Below are 19,678 nucleotides of genomic sequence, written 5' to 3'. Positions count from 1 at the left end.
GACAGTTATATTATGGTTAGGTAGAATTATGAACCTATTATTATTTTTACTTGGACATTAAGTTTGATTTAAGGAGATTTGTTTATTGACAAGGAGTGGGATGTGGCTGTTAGAGACGAGTGTCAACTTGACTGGCTTTGGGATCTCTTTGTGGGTGTTGGCAGAACACACTTCTGGGTATACCTAGGTGAGTAATGGAGGCATGGCCTTAAGATTTATATCTGGTCCCTCGCCCCTTCCTCTCTGGTACTTTTCTGCTCTGCTTCCTAGTGCCATGAACTAAGCACTTTTGCTCTGCCAACCCTTTCCATCATGATGTTTCTGCCTTGAAGCGAGCTGACCAGGGACTGAATCCTGAAAAACAATCAACCTAATTAAATGTCTCCCCTTTAAATTGTGAGTGTTGGTGCAGAAATTGAATCTAAACCCATATCTCTCACCATGTACTAAATGAAAATCAAAGTGGGTCAAAGAGCTAAATGCTAAAACAAAACACTTAACCTAGTTGAAGATGAAATAGATTAAACTCTTGAGGCAATATGCATAGGCACGGATTTTCTGAACAGAATACTGCACAGGAAACGGTGTTGAGAATCAACAATTCAAAGAATATCAAATCGAAAGCTTCTGCACAGCAAAAGAAACAAAAGAGTGAGAAGAAAACCTACAGAAACGGAAAAAAATTTACTAGGTATTCCTCAGAGTATTAGTATCTAGACTATGTAAAGAACTAAAAAAAAAAGATCCTTCCAAATAAAAGACCTAATCAAAAAATGAGCAAATCAAATGAATAGACACTTCACAAAAAAGTACAAATGGCCAATAAATACACTGAGAAATGTTTAAATGAAAACAACCCTAAGATTCCATCTTACTGCAGGAGCAATGGCCAACATCAAGAAATCAAATAATAACAAATGCTGGCAAGGCTGTGGGGAAAAATGAACCCTTCTACATTGTTGGTGGGATTGTAAACTAGTATAAGCACTAAAGAAGTCAATATGAAGATTCCGCAAAAAACTAAAACTAGAAATTCTATTTGACCCAGCTATTCCCCTTTTTGGTATCTTCCTCAAACAGTTAAAAGACATCATTTTATAATGATACATGCATACTCATCTTTGTAGCAGTACAATTCAAAATAGCTAAATCTTGGAAGTAGTCAACAGATGAATGGATAAAGAAAATGTAGTATTTATACACAATGGAATACTAATTTGCCCTAAAGAAGATAAACTTAAATTATTTGTAGGAAAATGGATGCACCATAATGTCAAGTGAAATAAATAAGACACAAAGCTTAAATATCTCATGGGCTCTCTTACATGAGAAACCCAGATTATAAATTAAGAGCAAATAGAAAGTAATAGGAAGTAGAGAGACACAGTTTTCTTAAATGTGAAGAAGATCAAGAGATAGAGGCAGGAAAAATGGAGGGAAAGGGGATGATAAAAGGAATTACATGTGTTTTGTACAACTTCACATAAGAAATGTAAACACTATATACTGCAAACATGTATTCATAAAAATAAATAAACAAATAAACATTTAAAATTTTAAAGGTACACAAGCAAACCTACTGATTCAGTTTATGTAAACTTTCCGGCAAAGTAAATCCCTGCCTCTGCCAGTTCTCTGAGAAAGAAATCAAGCTGAGGATTTTAAACGACTGCAAAGTTATACCAATTTTCTTTAAAAATGTTTTAAAAAGCCTTCTTTCACTAACTGGAAAGAATGAAAGGGTTACAAAGCAAGGCAGAAAAAGAACAACTACTTTCAGAGGACAGATGACATATCAACAATTGATTCTTTTAGGTTGATTCCAACCATTAAATGGCATATTAATAATTGATTATTTTCTGTCGATTCCACCTAATTACTAAAGAAACTTTGTGAGGCTCTAATAAGAACAAGGACCCACAAACTTGCCAGCCATCACGTGTTAGTTTATAACATCAATTCTTTCCTTTTGGAAGTCTGACTAGTTCAGGACTGGCAATCATAGGACTCAATTCTAGAATACAACAGTTGGCCTGAGGATGAATATAGACCCAAGCTATGCAAATAGAGAAGAGTCTTTGCTTAGGATTTGTGTGCATGCTAGGTAAGCATTCTACCACTGAGCTCCACACCAGCTTTTCTTCTTTTTGTTTTTCTGAGACTGGTTCTAAGTTGCCAGGGCTTGCCTCAAAATTACAATCCTTCTGCTTTCATGCAGATGGGATTTCAGGTGTATGCCACCATGCCTGGTTCTTTAGTATTTTATATACATATATGAGGTATATACCATGTCAGTAAATAGTCTGTGGCCAGGCGTCCAGGGTAATGAGACAGAGAGAGAGAAAACAAAATTAAGCAAGGACGAAGTAACACGATAAGGCTGTTAAGTCCCCAAATTTCCTAGTTCTGAGAGCTAATAAAGGCTCTCTTTTATTTACACTACCAGCAGAGTCCCTATCACTTGCAATCCAAAGGCTTACATGGTACAACAGCCAGGTGAGTGACAAAATCAATGATGCAGTCTTCTGTACTGGTTGTATCATAAATTACAATAAGACTTTCCTTCTTTTGTGTTTCCATATGTGCATCCTTGGATGACACCCAGTGTCTAATTACCTGATGAGATCTCCAGATGCTCTTGAAAGACTTAACTACAAGACAGAGACTTCTGACTAACTGCCAGAGAATGGTCCTGGGAAGCAAAAGGTCAGAAACAATGGTGCCAGAATTTCTTAACTGCTATAAAAGAAAACTTCCAAGAGCCATTAAAAGATCCTTCTACAAGTAAGTCCCTTGATGATCTAACATACATCTCACTATGGAAATAAGATCAAGATGCTGAAAGTATCCTGGTAAGGATGCTATACTTTAGGAAGCTAGATGAGAACCGTATGTGGTATTCTGCAGTAATATGAAAAGGCACTTGGAACACCCACATAGAAACTTCCATGGCTTTTTCAGGTTAAGGGTAATTCTATATGAGTGACTAAGTTGCACTATTTTAATTTTTACTTGTTTCTGTGGTCCGGTCTCAACATGTCCTGGCCTCTTCCTTTCACACTGCCCAAGGTGGGCAATGGGATGGGGTAAGGGAGCCTAAGGAGGCAGTTACTGCAGTCTTGAAGGTAGACACTAAAGATGTCTCTGAGACAGGTTTCAAAGTCAGATAGTCATGTATCAAACTTAGAACTCAGTTATACAGTACAGGACAAACTACTAAAGTTGTTTAAGCTATAACTCCTTCATGTGTAAAATGGGTATAATATCACATACTATTCTGAGCAGCAACACTAGTGGACACTCAGTGAATCTCCAAGGTTACAAAGAAAAAATGTAGGCCACAGCCAACTGAGGCAGAGAATGATAAACCTATAAAAATTAAACGATATACTTTTTTAAGAATTAAAAAATAATGAAAAATTTGTGACTTAAATAATAAATAATTGTTTACAAAGTTCTTATACAGAGAAGACATTCAAGGTAGATTTTATTTCCACAGGATAACTCTGGGCCTCTAGATTTAGAAAATATTCTAAGATTCTATTTTACTGAAGTATCAACTAATGATCACTTAGTTGGCAGCCTAAGTACCAAAGTGGTCAAAATGGTACACGGTCAGCTGATGTGTGGTGCTAAGGGCAGTTCTTTCCTCCCTTTCTAGGGACCTAACATCTTTCCTGGTCCAGCTTCCTTCAATTTCTTCTGGCTCCTAAGAAAACTTACAGGGTAGTATGATAGAGACATGTTTTAGAAAGTCAGGCTTTATTAGTTTTCTGCAAATCATAATAATAGACACTTCCCCATTGAATCGAAAGCTATGATGAGGTGAGAATATTAGCTATCAAGACCAAAAAGCATTGGAGCCTCAGCGCTAGCTAGGAAGGGTGTTACCCTTTGGAAACAAAAGGAGATGGAGTTACATGGCCCAGAGCCTCTGGATGGTCATGAATTATAAATCTGGAAACATCTTCATATTCCTCTTTCCTGCTGCTTTACAGGAAGCATACTGAGTTACATATCTGAGAGAATGGCTTTGAAACACATGAATTATTTATCATGTTATACTGTTAAAAAGAATTTGTGAACTTTACAAATGAAAAAAAAGTTTGCATGTTTTTTACTTCATTTTTATATCCCAATGCTTGTTGACTTTCCAAACACTTGCTCCAGGCAGGCTGCTCAATTTATCCATTGGTCACAAAATCTTTTCACACTTTATCTGTCAAAAATTATCTTGTCCTTTTTTTTTTTTTCACTATGCAAAATACATCCAGGTCAGTCTAACTTGGGTTTTCTCAAGTATCACCAATGGATTCCCTCCTGAGCATTCTTCAATTCATCTCCACTTCCAAAGGTTTTATTACTGAGATCTTAAGGAAGCAGCATCTATTTTATATGAAACCCCAGTGCCTAGTTTCAGCCTGACCTATGACAGTAAAAGAGAAAGAAAACAGTGTAGCCAAGCTTAAGAGGGTCCCATGTTCCCTGCCTTCTCTCTCTTTCAACTGAGTATAGATGGGAGCTGTGACTTGATTCTAGCCAACAGAATATAGCAAAGGTAGTGGAATGCATGTGGTTGTATGTATGTATTACATACTGGAGATGAGATCCCTCCCCACTGGCCTTGATGAAGTCAGTGTCAATGTTGGGAAGGCCCATGTGGCAAGAAACAGGGTGACCTCCAGATAAGAGCCATCGAGAAATGGTGATCTTGTTTAACAGGTCCCAAGGAATAGAATGCTGTCAACAATCATATAAAGCAGATCCTTTCCCAGCAGAGTCTCAGATGAGACTCTAGCTTTGTGAGTTTGTGAAACAAAGGACCCTGACAAGCTGTGGCTAGCTGCTAAACTACAGCAATTGTGTTTAAGTTACAACACTTGTAGTCATACTGCTATCCAGCAACAGATACACAAACAACCTCAGGATGAGAAAGTAATCCCTGACATCTGTGGCTGCTAGCCTGGTGCCATCAGCAAGACTGTGAGGTTGCCGAGAGCTGCCTTCCACTCATATCCAGGCTTTGGCATTAAATACAAACAATTTCAAAGAACACTAACAATAGACCACCTTGTGACTGCCAGCAGGGATTCAGGCAAAATCATGACCACTCTATAATCACATCTGAATATGGACAGAAATGCAAATACTATCTAAATCACAACAATGACTAAACATCCCCTGTACTCATCATTATACACACATAGCTTTAACACTGATTCTCTCCCTCTGTCTTTTTGGTAAGATTTATTAAGATACTCATTCACAGACACATCCTTACCCGTAGCATTTAACACAGACAAAGTTCCACATATTCAAAAGCCACCTAACACAAATCCAAAACCTACACTAAGGCCTTTCAAACACTGTCATAATGAGGCACCCCACCATTCCACTGTATGTGTACTACCTTAGCACAACCAGCAGTAAATCCAACCTGTCCAACCACAGACAAATGAACATTTGGGGAAATGATGGGGCATGCCAGGAAGCCCCTTCATCTCTGACAGTATTTTATATCGTTACAACTTATTTGGAAAGTAGCACAGAGAAGAGTCATAATCTAACCGTTCAAGTCTGAGAAAACCTTTCAGCAGAAACTACTGGCTCAGATTTCACATTACTATCTACAAGGCAAACACAAATAACTTAAATGTTTAATGAGAGGGAAAGTTTTGGTGAATTGTGTTGTATTAATCCAAATTAGAGAGATATCAAAATAAATGTGAAGGTTAGGCTCATGGAAAACGTTTCAGCTATGATGTGACCAAAAAATAAACAAAAATAAATAAAAACAAAAAAGGCTGCAGATGTAGCTCTCAGTGGCTGAGTGCTTGCCTAGCCTGAGTGAGGCCTTGAGGCTTGTCTAGCATGAGTAGGTTCCTTTCAGTACTGGAAACAAAATAAAAAATACAAATAGCAGAAAAGCTGTAGTATGCTAGGCATTATTTGAGGTATTCTATGTTCACATATCATTTAATCTGAAGAATATTTTCCAGAAATGGAATATTAACCTCATTTTACAGATAAGATACTAGGGCACAGAGAAGTTAGATAACTGGCCAAGATTATGTATCAGACAAGTGGAGAAGATATGACTCAATAAGCTGGGTTTCAAACTACTACACTGTCTTACTTCTCTTAGACACAATGAAGACTGCAACTATACACAACTATGGATATCTGGGACCAAAGAAAATGTGAAATAACTGTGAAACAGGAATAGAATTAAAAGAAATTTAATTTTTAAAACAATAAACTTTAATGCTATATAATCTACTCAAGAAAAACAATTAAGCATTGAGACCTGACCTACAATTTCCATGCAAAGTAAAATTATATACATGGAAAGGTTTGGCATTTCCTCCAGCTCCAAATTACTTCTAACTTCACTCTATTCTAGAAAAATGGAATGAGATAGGAATGGATTAATACCAAAATGCAGCCCTCCAAGCTGGGTAGAGACCACTAATTACATAAGTGTAAGAGTGCAGATGATGAGAGAGACACCCAGAAGGAGATTTGGTAAAGGCAGAATTGGTTGGGAAAAGTAGGTAAGATTTCCCCCTCCTAGAGGAAGACAGCTGGAAAGGAGGGGTACACATCCAAGCAAAGGAGGGTTTTCCTGCTTATTTCCCATGTTACCAATACCAGATGTCTTATCTGCTAATGGTTAAATCTAGAGACAGAAATAAGAGCCCCTGTAGAAATACCAGGGCATGTGTGCATGTGTGTCCCGATCTAGTTCTCTTCCTCTCCCCTAAGAAAATTGCATTTACTAACGTGGGAATTAAGGGCGGTTCTGACTCACCCCCGCCATTCAAGTGCATGTACTGACAATAAACCAAGACACTTGCTTCAGAGGGCAGTCAATTAATCACTCTTTTCACAACTACATCTTCAAACTGTTTGAGTTTATTTGTACTTTTAAGATAACTAGAATTCTTTAATGGTCACAACTCAGATGACATAAAATTAGTGGTAAATGGAAAATGGGGGTAAACAGGAAAGGGAACTGTGGAGTCTGTGAGAGCAGAACTAGAAAGTTCATATTAAGAAGTATTTATTTTGGGGATGTGGAAACAGGGAAACCTGCCCCCAGACATTCTGTCTTATTGTCCATCTTGCTTGTTAGCACCTTCAGCACTACTGCTGTGTTTAGGGCAGATTAGACAGATCATACCCAAAGTTATATGGGACACCTTTTCCTTGACTAGCCCATCTGTGCAATCATTTCAGAAGGTCATCTTGCACAGAGTGTGGAGGCAGAACTAATTTGTCACCAAGGATTCTGAGACAAGGAAAGCAAAGCTAAATGCTTCAATAGACATCAACATTTTAAGGCAGCAGAGTATGGCTGAGGAAGGAGGGATGTGAAACAATGCCCTGTAAATCTGATCTTACTGATACTACATCTCAGCCAGACGAGAATCAGTTATGTACAAAATGATTAATCACTACCTCTCTGAAATATTCAAGGTCCTCCTGCCTCTTAGGATGGAAAAAAGAAAATCTAATGCTGAAATATGACTGTGAGGCTTTTGTTCATTCTATATTCTTTTAATAAAATAGAACAAAAAATTTTGCCTTGGGCTTGGCTGAATTATGGGGCTTATCTCCTAAGAGGCAAAAAGCTTTATTCTTCTTCAGATTGCCAAACTGAGCCAAGTTATAAGAAGCCTGATAGAGGAAAAAAAAATGCCTATGCTATATACCTCAGGCTACAATGTATCAAATGTGGTAACAGCTCTGAAAAACAAATTTTCTCTTAATATTTATAGAAAAATGGGCACTGCAGAACATAATTAATTTTTAGCTAATGGGCAAATGCTGATGGCTGAGTGTGGTAAAACCTGGTAACTGCTTTTGGCAAATGCCAGATGAATTACAATCAGACTCCACAATTTACAATGGGAAGGACTGGGGAAGTGGGAGAACAAAGCCTTGGGGAGCTGCCCGAGGCACACATCCAGAGCATACCAGCACCTACCTTCTCCGCATACTCAGACACAATCTGCTTGATCTCAGCAGAGCAGAGGCCCACAATCTGGCCCACGGAGCTTGCGGTGAGACGGCTCTGCAATCACATGGGGTATGTTCTCAAGGCCAGGTCGAGTCTTTAACAGAACTGAAAAACCTAAATACTGAGTATTACTGTAAAACAGATAACATTTCCAGGGAAAAAATAATTTCCTGTCTGTTCACTTATTTATTAGAAAGAAGGAAGAAAACAGCCTCAAGACAAAAGTTTAAGCTACCTGGCCACCACTTACAGTCACTCAGCTGACTATGCCAGCTTCCCTTCAGGTCTCGGGTGCCCCTGGAAACCACTCCTCACCCCCCTGTGCCATTCCCAGGCCTCCTGAAGGTCGCTGAATAGAGCCAGTAGGGTATTTCATGGGCCCAGGACTCAACGAAAAGAGCAAATCCAGCGGACAGGAAACCTCAGAGCCCCAAAACATCTCTTTACCGCAAAAGAAATGATTCTTCTAAGTACTGTATCCCTGGCAAAACCTTCTAGATGGGCCTTGCACTCTGAAAAGACCAACTATGAACTCTGAATTCCATCTCCTACCTACATGACATTGGAAGGGAGCAGAAGATGGGGGCTCCTTTGGGAGAGTGGAATCTGTGGTTATAAAGAGACAAGGCTGAGCCCTCTTTCCTGCACAGGCCTGCAAGCCAAGGCAGCAGGAACATCCTGTTCCCCAAAAGGCCCTTCAAGTCTCCTGCTTACATCTCCGCAGATGGTAATACTATACATTATAGAACAGCTTCCCAAAAGGGAGGCCCTCAGGAACAAGACACTACTGCTGTAGAGAGAGGAGCCCTCAGGAAGACTTCTCAGAAGACTCACACTCACTCACTCCCCCCCCCCTTTACTCTTACCCATAGCAACCTTACCTCCTCATTTGCCACGGCAGTCATCTTGGTCATCAGTGACTGAACACGCTGCTAAAAGAGGAACAGAAGGAGCAGCAGTGAATGGTTCTGCCACTACAAGACTGAAGCAAATGCCCCTGTAGGTTTCTGTGATGATGTCCCAAGGTCTTTGTCTTAATCTACTTTTATGGCGAGCCTCCTGACAGGTGACGAAAGGGAACTGGAAGGCATGGAACACAGCTCCTGGCTGGCCATTTGGGAAAGCTGAGGATCGGAGTAACATTCTCCGCAAATGAATGAAACCTCAAAGGACCTACACGGGGCACATACCTCTTCAGCTGCCTGAAGGTCATCCTCCTCATGGACATCTGCTTTTTCTGTAGCTGACAGCCCTGCAGAAAGTGGTGTTTTTTTGTCCTCAGCCTAGAAAGGAAGACATGAAAACAGCTGAGCACCGGAGATGGAAATTCCCCAGAGAAAGGAAAACATTGCAAAGAGTATGAGCCTGTTAAAGAAAACACAAAGATATGGAGACCTGAATGAGTCTCTGAGAGGGAACAGATGATCAGAGCCTCAGCTTGCATTCAAGCCACACAGCAGGCGTATCATACTCAGGGCCTGGCTGATGCCGGTGTCCATTTCCCACTGTTCACTGATTAAATAAACACCAGGTCACATTTGCCAAACTTAATCTTCTACTCTAATTTGATCCTCCTCCTACTCTAACGTCTTCAAGGACAGGTCACAGCCAAAGCAGTGTTTCTTTCAACTGCCAGTTGAGATCCATTAGTGGGTAATCTAACAGGCGCTGCTAGAATCTATACAAATAAAAATATCAGTACACATCAGCCTGCTTTGTAGATGGTACAGCATTTAACACAGTACTGTTTAATGGAAGTTTTGTTTTGGGGGGAGTATATGTGTATGGAATCACAATTAAAAAAATAAAATTTTTACTGGTACAAATGATCAAGTTTGAAAACCACTGGTCAGAAGGAAAAAAAAATTCAAACTGCTTCTTCTGTTGAATCTGGATCCAGCCATGGGCTCTCAATATGCTGTGGACCACACTCAAGGCACCAGGGATTAACTGCTCTTCCTCAAACATGGGCTGCAGAACTAGAGTTCTTGGTTTCAATCCTGTCTCTGCCATCTACCAGCTGGGTGACCTCAGACTCACTGCTGATCTCTGGTTATCAGGTCTAAAGGATTAGCCTTACAAGCCTTTCTTGGCTACCACAACCCCATGATGCTTTTCTGTAACAAGCCTATCATTCCCACAAAACACCATAAACTCCTGGACTGCTTAGACATATTCCAGGGGATAAGATTCCAGTCCAAATGGACTGACATAAGAATGACAAAACAAGCCCAATTTGTATGCAATTTCATGGACATCTCATGATCTTTTTTTCTTAACCAAATTGCCTTATTTCAGGATATAGCCATATGCACAGAATTCCTTTCCTATTTAAATCATACATTAAGTGAAATATACATGTCAATCCTTGCTATATACCAGATGACACATGACATAATTCAAGTTCAGAAAACACTGTGCAGGAAATAATTACTTGGTTGAACGAAAACACAAATATGGGGAAAAAAATGAGAAAACAAAAAAGAAGCATTATAATCAGTACCTGCCTAACTGCCAATGAACTAAGAGCTCATGTTTAATGTTTACTGTGTTGGATTATTCTAGGTCCTTCACATTTTAATCTTCACAACAATGCTGTGAGGCAGATACACTGGCTACCTCATTTTAAAGATGTTGTAAGGTAAGGTATACCAATTCTGAAAATTGTCACACAGTGGAGGGGAGGAATTCAGATCTGAAACCAGTCAGTCTGGCTTTAGAATATATATATGCTCTGGCCCCTGTGTGTCCCTGAATGACTGAGACAAGTTACTATAGGAGACCATCTAGGGGTGGGGGAGCTGGACAAGTGAAGGGGTGGCAGGAGAGCAGCAAGAGGAGCATATTCTAGTTGAGGAAATCTAAGATCAGGTGGAAAATGAGAGAAGAAATTACTAAATGATCTGAAGCTGATGGATCCTACTTTTTAAGAGGCCACTGACCACTTTAGTGAGTGTTTTCTTGTGATTACAAGCATAGTCTTTGAGGTCAGACAGACCTGGACTTGGGTTATTATGGCACTTTAAGGTTGTGTGTCCTTGGACAAATCACTAAGCCTCTCTGAGTATAAGTTTTATGACCTAAAAATCACGAGTAAGTATCTTCATAGTGCTGTTAAGTGAAACAATGCAAGCAAACCTCTTAACAAAGGTCCTGGAACACAGTAAGGGTTTATCACTGTAAGATTTATGTGCTTCCTTTGCTACTAAAATTAAGAATCACTAATTAATACATAAGTGAAAAGAAATCATTCAGACTCCTATGTGAAGTTAGAAAATCCCAACTTGACTTACCTGGCTCTTTCACACTAAGCTGTCTTCTGGAGGGCAGGCCTGAAATTTACAGTTGCAGGCCATCTCACTAGTAGTACCCCGTGCACACCTGTCTAGAGGCCCTCATTCTGGGACAGAAGTTCATCTTCACATTTTTAGAGCCCACTTGACTTATTTTCAAACATCCTTCAACTCCAGCACCAGGAGTGAAAGTTCCCTGCCTATAGAGGTGGCAAAATGGAAATTCCAGGACAAACATGTCAGGCAAGGGCAGCTGGCACATCCCTGCCACCCACCTTTCCCAGGGCCAGCCACTCTTCCCAGGCTTCCCAGGAAGCTGGGTCCCAGACTGTCAAAGGGTAATCACTTCCGTCTCTCGGATATTCTCTCCCATTATCTATGCTTTTTCTTACCTTCTCTGTTTTGTTCTGGCGGCTAAATCCGTATCTCCTGTAGGCCACAAAAAGCGGAGTTCAATTACTACTCAAAGATCACAATAAAGTCTGTCAAATGCATTTTGGTTTGATTTTTATATCAAAAGCATCAAAGAGAATTCAGGCTATTTGGTGCCTGGAGAAAATGCTTCAAATGTCTTACCCAGGAACACAGTCCAGCATTCTTTGAGTAAAGGGCCATCTATCTTATGTGCTATACAATTACTGTACACAGGAACTCTTCTTTGGTAGAGACATTTTCCTTAAGTGAAATCATTAGTCTTTGAATCAGGAACTGTGTTTCAGAACCACAGTGTATGCTAAAAGCCTTTAAAATATCTGTGTAAACAAATGTGAATGTGTTTGCTCAAGTCAAACATGCTCTATAGTGTTACTTTAATAACTTCAAATCTAGCACATCTTTTTATTCTCAAACATACCCCAAGCATGATGTCAATAATGTGACTCACTTAATGCAACCTGAATTAAAACACACATATAGACACACAAAATGCACTTCTGTTTAAATTAGGTTGTCTTCTGGCTCTAGTTAATCTGTCTTAAAAAAAAAAACAAGTACAACAAAGCAAAAACGAAAACAAGAACAATGCAAAACACTGAGCCTCACGTACTTGAAAGAGTCTGTAAGGAAATAACGTTACATGCAACCACTTAAAAAAAAAGACTACACACTTGCTCTGTCCCCAGCATGCCATGCCTTGCCTGCCTGACCCAATGCTACCTCTACTGTTCTGGTGCCTGCAGCTTCATTCCCTTCATCCTGCTGTGTATTCGTTATTCAACCTTATGTTGCCTGATGCCTGTTTGTCAATGGCAGGCCTCTCCTCTCAGGAGAAAAGAAATCTCCCTCAGCAGCCACAATGCAGACTCTCACTGCCATGTATACTCCTGCTCTGCTCCTTCTACTGCCTGAACAGGGAGTTTGGCACACATTATTCTCTAACTCATTTCCCAATTTACCCCTCATCCTTCAACCTCTCAGCTCTAAAGCAGCTTTCTCTCCAAAGCACCTAATACACACGCACATGCGCGCACACATACAGTCCTGGTCCATCCATCTGGCATTGGGCAGACTCCTTTCATTTCCCAGACAGCAAGTGTATCACTACTTGGTTACATGTCTTCATCCTTCTTGAGGGCAATAATCCTACTTTTACATTCTGTCTTCTTTTTGTGATGGTGGGATTGAACCAAGGCTTCTTGTATGCTATGAAGCATACTACCATGGAGCTACCTCCCAGCCTCCCTTTTATATTTTGTATCTCTAATGTTTACTGAGTAAACATAAATGAAAAAATACAGAAATCAAGATGCTGTAAGTGTAGGCTGGGCTTTTTGTCATATAACTGGAGAACTGGGCAATGTGCCTGTTTTTTTAGGAACAATTCTACAGGACCAAAGTATAGCAGACTGATTCTAAAGCTATTTAGGTCTCCACACAAATTCTGTAAAGGGCCTTAGGGCAGATTCTGTGAATTGGCTTAATCAAAATTGATTACATCTTCCTGTAGTACTATTGCAGAAACAGAAAAAGACTGTTTTCCATACTTCTGTGTCGCTAGGGTTCTGATTGCTATTTAGGAATCATTTGCTGGAGTTGTGAACGTGGAACAGTTAAATGAGGAGATAGGGAGGGCACTGTACTGGCATAGATCACACTAGAAGTGTGGTTTCAGGATCAACAGCTGTCACAAAGGCTTGCTGGTCTTGCAGAGAGCTTACTGATTTTGGCAGAAATGGTGTGGTTCCCTGTGGGGAGCTGCAACACTACTTCCCTAATTCCCCCGGTTGCTAGCTAGCTTCCTTAGCATATAGCCAAAAGCAGCTCTCCTGGCCCAGCTCTAATGTGAGGCCTGGGAGCTGAGCTTGGTACCCATCATTCCCTGCAATCAATGAAGCCCTTTGGCTGAAACTAGTGTCAAGACCCTGTTCTCACACAGGGAACCCTGACCAACACACGGTCTCACCAAAGCTTCCCACTCCTGTCTTTGAACCTAGAGCATTCCTTCCTTTTCTAGGACTTTAGTATGTGGAGATCCTGAGGGCAGAGGACACACCCTCAGGTAGCAAGGCCTGACCTAAGGCCCAGAGGCTTTATGAATTATCCAAATGGAGCAATAAACAACTAAATCTGAATGACTCAATCCCCAAGTCCCATGTATTCCTCCATAAAGGCAGATTCTAGGAAAACTCTTCTGGCCACTTAAAAGCAGGTTAGCTTCCCACTTATGTGTGTCTTCTTTATATCACAAGCACACTCATCACAGAGTGTTAAGTAAATATCTACTATATATACTTCAGGCTTGCCTCTTAAGCTCCTGGAAAGAGGAATTTGCTTTATTCACATTTATTTTTAACATTAAAAAAACAGGGGTAATTTGGTGGGTGCAGGTTTGTAACATCCACACTTAGGAGGCTGAGGCAGGAGGATCATGAATCTGAGTCCAACCTTGGCTATATAGCAAGTTCAAGGTCAGTCTATGATACATAGCCAGATGCAACCTCAAAAAATCAACAAATAAATATCAAAAACTAAAAAAAATGAGGTATAATTCATATAAAATTCACCAACATAAAGTATGTATTTGTTTGTTTAGTATACTCACTATGTTGTGCAAACATCAGCTTAAATACAAAATAGTTTTATCACCCCAAAAAGAAACCCTGTACTTATTATTAACAGTCCTAATTCTCCCTTCTAATCAACTGCTAGCTACCATTAATCTACCTTCTTTTTAATTAATTAATTAATTAATTTATTTATTTATTTTTTGGTTTTTTGAGACAGGGTCTCACTATGTAGTTGAGGCTGACCTGGAACTCACTATGTAGCCCAGGCTGGTCTCGAACTCACAGTGATTCTACTGCCTCAGCCTCCCAAGTGCTGGGATTACAGGCGTGCGCCAGCACACCTGGCTCATTAATCTACCTTCTGTATTTACCAATTTGCCTGCTCCTTTCATCCAAGTGAAATCATGTAATATATGGTCCTCTTTTAATTAGCACATTTTCAAGGCTCAACCAGTTTGCAGCATTAAAAAGTACTTCACCCCTGTGCATGGCTAAATAACATCCCATTGTATGGCAAAGCCACATTTTATTTATCTGTTCCTCAGCTAAGCATATGGGTTGTTTCTACTTTGGGCTATTATAAATAAATCTGTTAAGAACACTCCCATATATCATTCACTTTCTTATTGCCACTGACTACTTAGTTTGGAGTCTGGCACAAAGCGGGGACCCAATAAATGGTTGCTGAATGAAGAATTCAGTTGATTTTTCTCCAGGGTTCCCTCTCTGTGTGGCAGAGTAGGTAGCACTGCTTTCATGAGAAAGAGCGGCTCTCAGCTCCTGAAAACACCTGCCTCACTACATTCACTTGTCTTTGTAACTCTGAGAGAATACTCCATGCTTGTCTGATTTTTACCAAGGGACTACAATAGCCCTCTCTGTGTCTCTCAACCTTCAGAAAAAGGAAAGTGCTTTACCTTGCTTCTATCAGAAAAGCACCTACTTTCCTTTTCTCCTTGCTAGTGATGCTGCTTTACCCTATGTCCTCTCTTTCCCTGTCCTCCTAACCCTGCTCTTCTTTCCAAGTGCCAGCACCATGTGCTCACAGCACCTTGTGCTTCCACCTGGCCCTGCTTTCCCCTCCTTCAGATGTAACTAACTGTCTTATACCATCAGCACCATGGAGCTTTAGTTCTTTTGTCATCAAGTTTACATACTCATACCCTGGACCTAGGACACGAGTCCAGGATGTACACCTTCTGAAGTAGCACTAGCGAAAAGAAATATAACAAGAGCCACAGACATGATATTTCTAAGTAGTAAAGTAACACACCTAAGTTATTCCAAACATATTCATTTGTTTTCAGTAGCTAAATCAAGCATGAGTTTTTAAATTAAAATTCTGTTCCTGGGCAGTGCTAGTCACATTCAAACAGCTCAATAGTCATATACACCTACTAGCTACAAAAGACATCACCATTCCAGAATACAAACTAATATTCCAGAATAAGTGCCTTAAATAAAAATAAATCTATTTGGAATCCAGAACGGGCATAAAAAAGCTGTAAATATTAGAGACTGTAACTTTATTCTTTGTTTACTCAATAAGAATTTACTAAGTATTTCTATGAGCATGTCATATAGGGACAAAAATAGCTTGGGAATGACTTGTATTTTATTTCCTGGCTACAGAATGACTGCAAGCCAAGTAAAAATTAAGGCTCTAATACTATGGAATAAATTAACTCTAACATCCTAGTGGTTACACTTGAAAACTCCTCTTGAATGCCAAATATTCAGGCTATCAGACACATTTTTTCATAGTACCCATTTTGTAACATAGTTAGGTGTTCAAGTTAGCCTCCAGATCAATAATTAAAAAAAAAATTACAGGATTGTAATTTTACTTTAAGTATAAAATCAAGACTGTAAGTCTTGTTATTTTAAAACCAACAATTAGAAAAATATACTCAAACACATTTTAACAGGTATGAGTCCTTAAGACCTTTAGCACTGCTGCCTAGGCTCAAAGTTCTGCTTTATTTTAGTAATTCCAAGTCAGAAAAGGGGGAAGAAACTAAAATGCTGACTTCATAGCAAGAGAGCACTGGAGGTTTAAGGCTATGATCAGTAATCTGTGACACTATTTTCAGATCTTGCTGTAGGAATTAGAAAACTTTCCCTCTTGTCAAGAGATCAGTTGGAAAACAGAAATCCCTGGTCACAGATGAGGGATTTGGACTCCCACAATCATGTGCCATTTAGTAAGGATGAGGAATTCAATAGTACCAGCAGTGAAGGGAGAGGGAGGCTGGAAACCTAGCAGAGGATTCACCTGGCACGACTGCAGAAGGGGAAAAAGGTGAGACTTCCCACACACGTTGAAGGGAGGGTTAGTGCACAGGGACATGGAGGACTGGGAGGAAAGACTCAGGATAGAGGGTTCATGTGAACCCACAGATCATATTTGAGTGCATTTGAGAGCTAAACCTACTGCTGCTGCTACTGACAGAAACAAAAATGATGACAGCTAGTAGTTCATTTACATAAGAAAAATGGCTCAAAAAATTCATTACATATATATATTTTTATATGAGTCTAATTTAATGGAGAAGAACTCTAGGCAGTAGGGAAGAGTATGGAACAGAATCCGGAAGAAAGACTCAGATGGCCAGAGAGAGGGATAGGTATTTCCAGGGAGAGTGACCACCTTAAGTTTTATCTAATTTGCTCTGTCAGTCTCATTAACTACTATATTCCTGTTCGGTCCCAGACTAAATTATAGATTAGGTTTGCCTTTCTAAAATCATAAGCCTAACAATATATTCTCACTGTAGCATCAAACAGTTTTTGCAGGCAATGATAACAGTATGCTGTTAAGAGTTCATGAGACAGAATTACAGTCCTAGTTTGAGTCTCTTAGTAGTTCTGTGACCTTAGACAAGATGTTTTCCAACCATTCCAAGTACCATCACTATTCTTCTTAAAGAGAGAAATAAACTAAATAAATGAGAATGCAAAAAGTGTCCACTATCCTACCTCCCCTAAACTCATCCTCTAACAGGAAAACACAAAAAACAAAAACAAAAACAAAGCAGAGCAAAACAAACACCACCACCACCAAAAAACCCACAAACACCACCAAAAATAAACTAAACTGCTACTCCTGCCTAAGAAATGAGTGTAATTCAGTATAATCCCCACCAAAAGGAAGGAAGACAGGTATTAAATAAGATCCTTAGTGCTTTGTCTTACTCAGAATTTAGAGGAATTACAAAAACCTGTGCCTTGCTCCCTTCCCTAAAGGGAGTGAAGCCACATACTGGCCTCAAACTGCATCAAACAGTCCAAGGTAAGTAGGACTATTCTGGGCTCACAGTGCCTTCACATGGTGACAACTGCCATCTACAACCCATACACAAAAACCCCATTTGAGACTGAGAATTATCATAGTAAGATACTGAAATACTGTTAACATGGTCTCACTGAGGTAGGCAATTTACTGAATTTATGACACCTTTTCATCCCCAGGACTATCTAAGAAAAAAAATGGATGCGTGAACAATATAAACTAACAAAATTCTCCACATTCCCACAAGCATGATTCAACTCTGGGGCATGTGATGCTACCAGAGCTTTTCTTTCCCTCTCTGGCCTTTCCAGAGCTGTGTGGCCTCCCCTACTCACAATATGGTATACTGGCTGGAGAGATCCTCTCACAGAGCTTGGGAGTGAGGTGGGCAAGTTGAAGGGGGATGAAGGAGTGGGTGGATGTTTATAAGCAGGCAACCCACCCACAAGCATAGAGCCCCACACTTGGCCCTATACTTGGCTGTTATTGCTGTCTTATATCTTCCACTAGGCTTCCAAAATTATGTAACTGGTCTGGAATCCTGACTCAGGCATCACCTAACTATGAGTTGTGAAGGCAGCCATCACATCCAGTGTAGGGCCAGAACGAGCTTAACTTTTTAAAAAAGACAGACCAGTTTTACCCTTCAGAAGGAAAGATTTGCCTTCATACTATCACATCAAAGAAAAAAGTTATGCCTTTCCTTGGAAAGCTACAATAATTAAGCCTACTTTCCTTCCTACTGGTTTTCTCCAGTACCCTGAAGGAGGAGAAAGCCATCAGATACTCATCAGGGAGATGCTAATGACAGTGTAGTTAGTTCCAACCACCCAAGAAGGGCTGTACGGTAAGGCAAAGCACTGCACAGGAACCTCTGCAAAAACAGCAGAAGGAGCAGGAGGAGACATACTTACATCAAAGGAGCAGATACTCTAAGTAGAGAATGCAGGACATAAATGAAGGTTAATACCCAGTGTCAACCGAAACATTTAATGATGAGAAGCAGTCCTTGTAGGTTTCAAAAGTAAAAATAGATTATAAAATAACTTTAAAAAACTAGGTATTGTTAGGGAGGGACAACACTACTTCAAAAGTCTTTACTTCTCTAATTAGGGCAATAGTAACAGAAATTCAAACTTATCATTCTAACAGTGTAAAACTTCTGAAAATGCTTCCATTTCTTCTACTTACTAAAGGTTTTAATAAATGGCAGGGCTTGAAGGTCAGACATGCCAGAGCCTCTATAAATGCCCCAGAAGGGCAGGGCCAGAGCCACAGTTATAAACACATTTCCAGAGGACAACTGCAAGCGCAAGCCACACAAACTTTGCTAATATCAGAGAAAAAGTCACTGATGCTGGACATCTCAGGGATAAAATAATAAACTTGGTCAGATAGAAGCCAGTTAATCCAAATGAAGCAATTTATATCAGCTTTTCTTTTATCAAACAAACACTTAGACTGGGCCTTATTTATTACCTGCCATATTCCAAAAGCGTAGAATGGATTCGAGATTCTTCATCAAGTAGCTCCTCGGCTCCCTCTTGACGTTTGTACTTCCGACGGGGCTTATAAACATCCTAAGTGAGTGAAGCAGACAAGTTACTGAGTGTAAGAAGGCTCTCCTAAACAGCCAGGCAGGGCCACAAGTCTTTCCCAGATAGAACTGCCTTTAGGAAATTTCTTCTACAGGAGGCAGAGACAGAAGGCTTGTGAAAGCCTGGGTAAGACCATGAATTGCACTTCTGGTTATTTGAGATGATCTGTTTATGCTTACACAGCATGTTAGTGGAGAAACAGAAAAGAGAGGGACCTTCACTTAATCATTTAAGTTATTACAATGACCAGTGGTCAATGACAGAGATTCAAGTGCATAAATTTATGAATCAACAACCCTGCCCAAAAAGTTAATACTGTGTTTGCTATGTACCCTTCTACATCATTAACAGATATGAAAAGTCAGTGTCTTTTTACTGTTGCATAAATAAAAATGATGGAACAAAACCCAGAAAGCAATCACTCTTATCTTTTTGGGGTACTCTGAATTTGTTTTAAGTTACATAAT

The 19,678-nt window shown here is 39.8% G+C and overlaps 1 protein-coding gene across 2 annotated transcripts in view; it reads right to left on the bottom strand.

Annotated features, from left to right (window-relative positions):
• The window catches only part of Ccdc93 (coiled-coil domain containing 93), a 92,516-nt gene that overhangs the window by 45,408 nt on the left and 27,430 nt on the right, over positions 1-19,678 (bottom strand). For both annotated transcript variants that reach the window (XM_010623716.3, XM_010623715.1), the window contains exons 7-11: positions 19,093-19,193; positions 11,709-11,745; positions 9,214-9,306; positions 8,905-8,955; positions 7,991-8,077 (exon numbers count right to left, since the gene is read on the bottom strand). In XM_010623716.3, the coding sequence (XP_010622018.1) occupies positions 7,991-8,077; positions 8,905-8,955; positions 9,214-9,306; positions 11,709-11,745; positions 19,093-19,193 (369 nt within the window). The remainder of the gene's footprint in view (positions 1-7,990; positions 8,078-8,904; positions 8,956-9,213; positions 9,307-11,708; positions 11,746-19,092; positions 19,194-19,678) is intronic.

The sequence above is a fragment of the Fukomys damarensis genome, unplaced genomic scaffold (assembly GCF_012274545.1).
Source record: "Fukomys damarensis isolate Sample0158 unplaced genomic scaffold, DMR_v1.0_HiC HiC_scaffold_29, whole genome shotgun sequence".
In the NCBI taxonomy this organism is placed as follows: Eukaryota; Metazoa; Chordata; class Mammalia; order Rodentia; family Bathyergidae; genus Fukomys; species Fukomys damarensis.
This window is presented reverse-complemented; position numbering and strand designations above follow the sequence as displayed.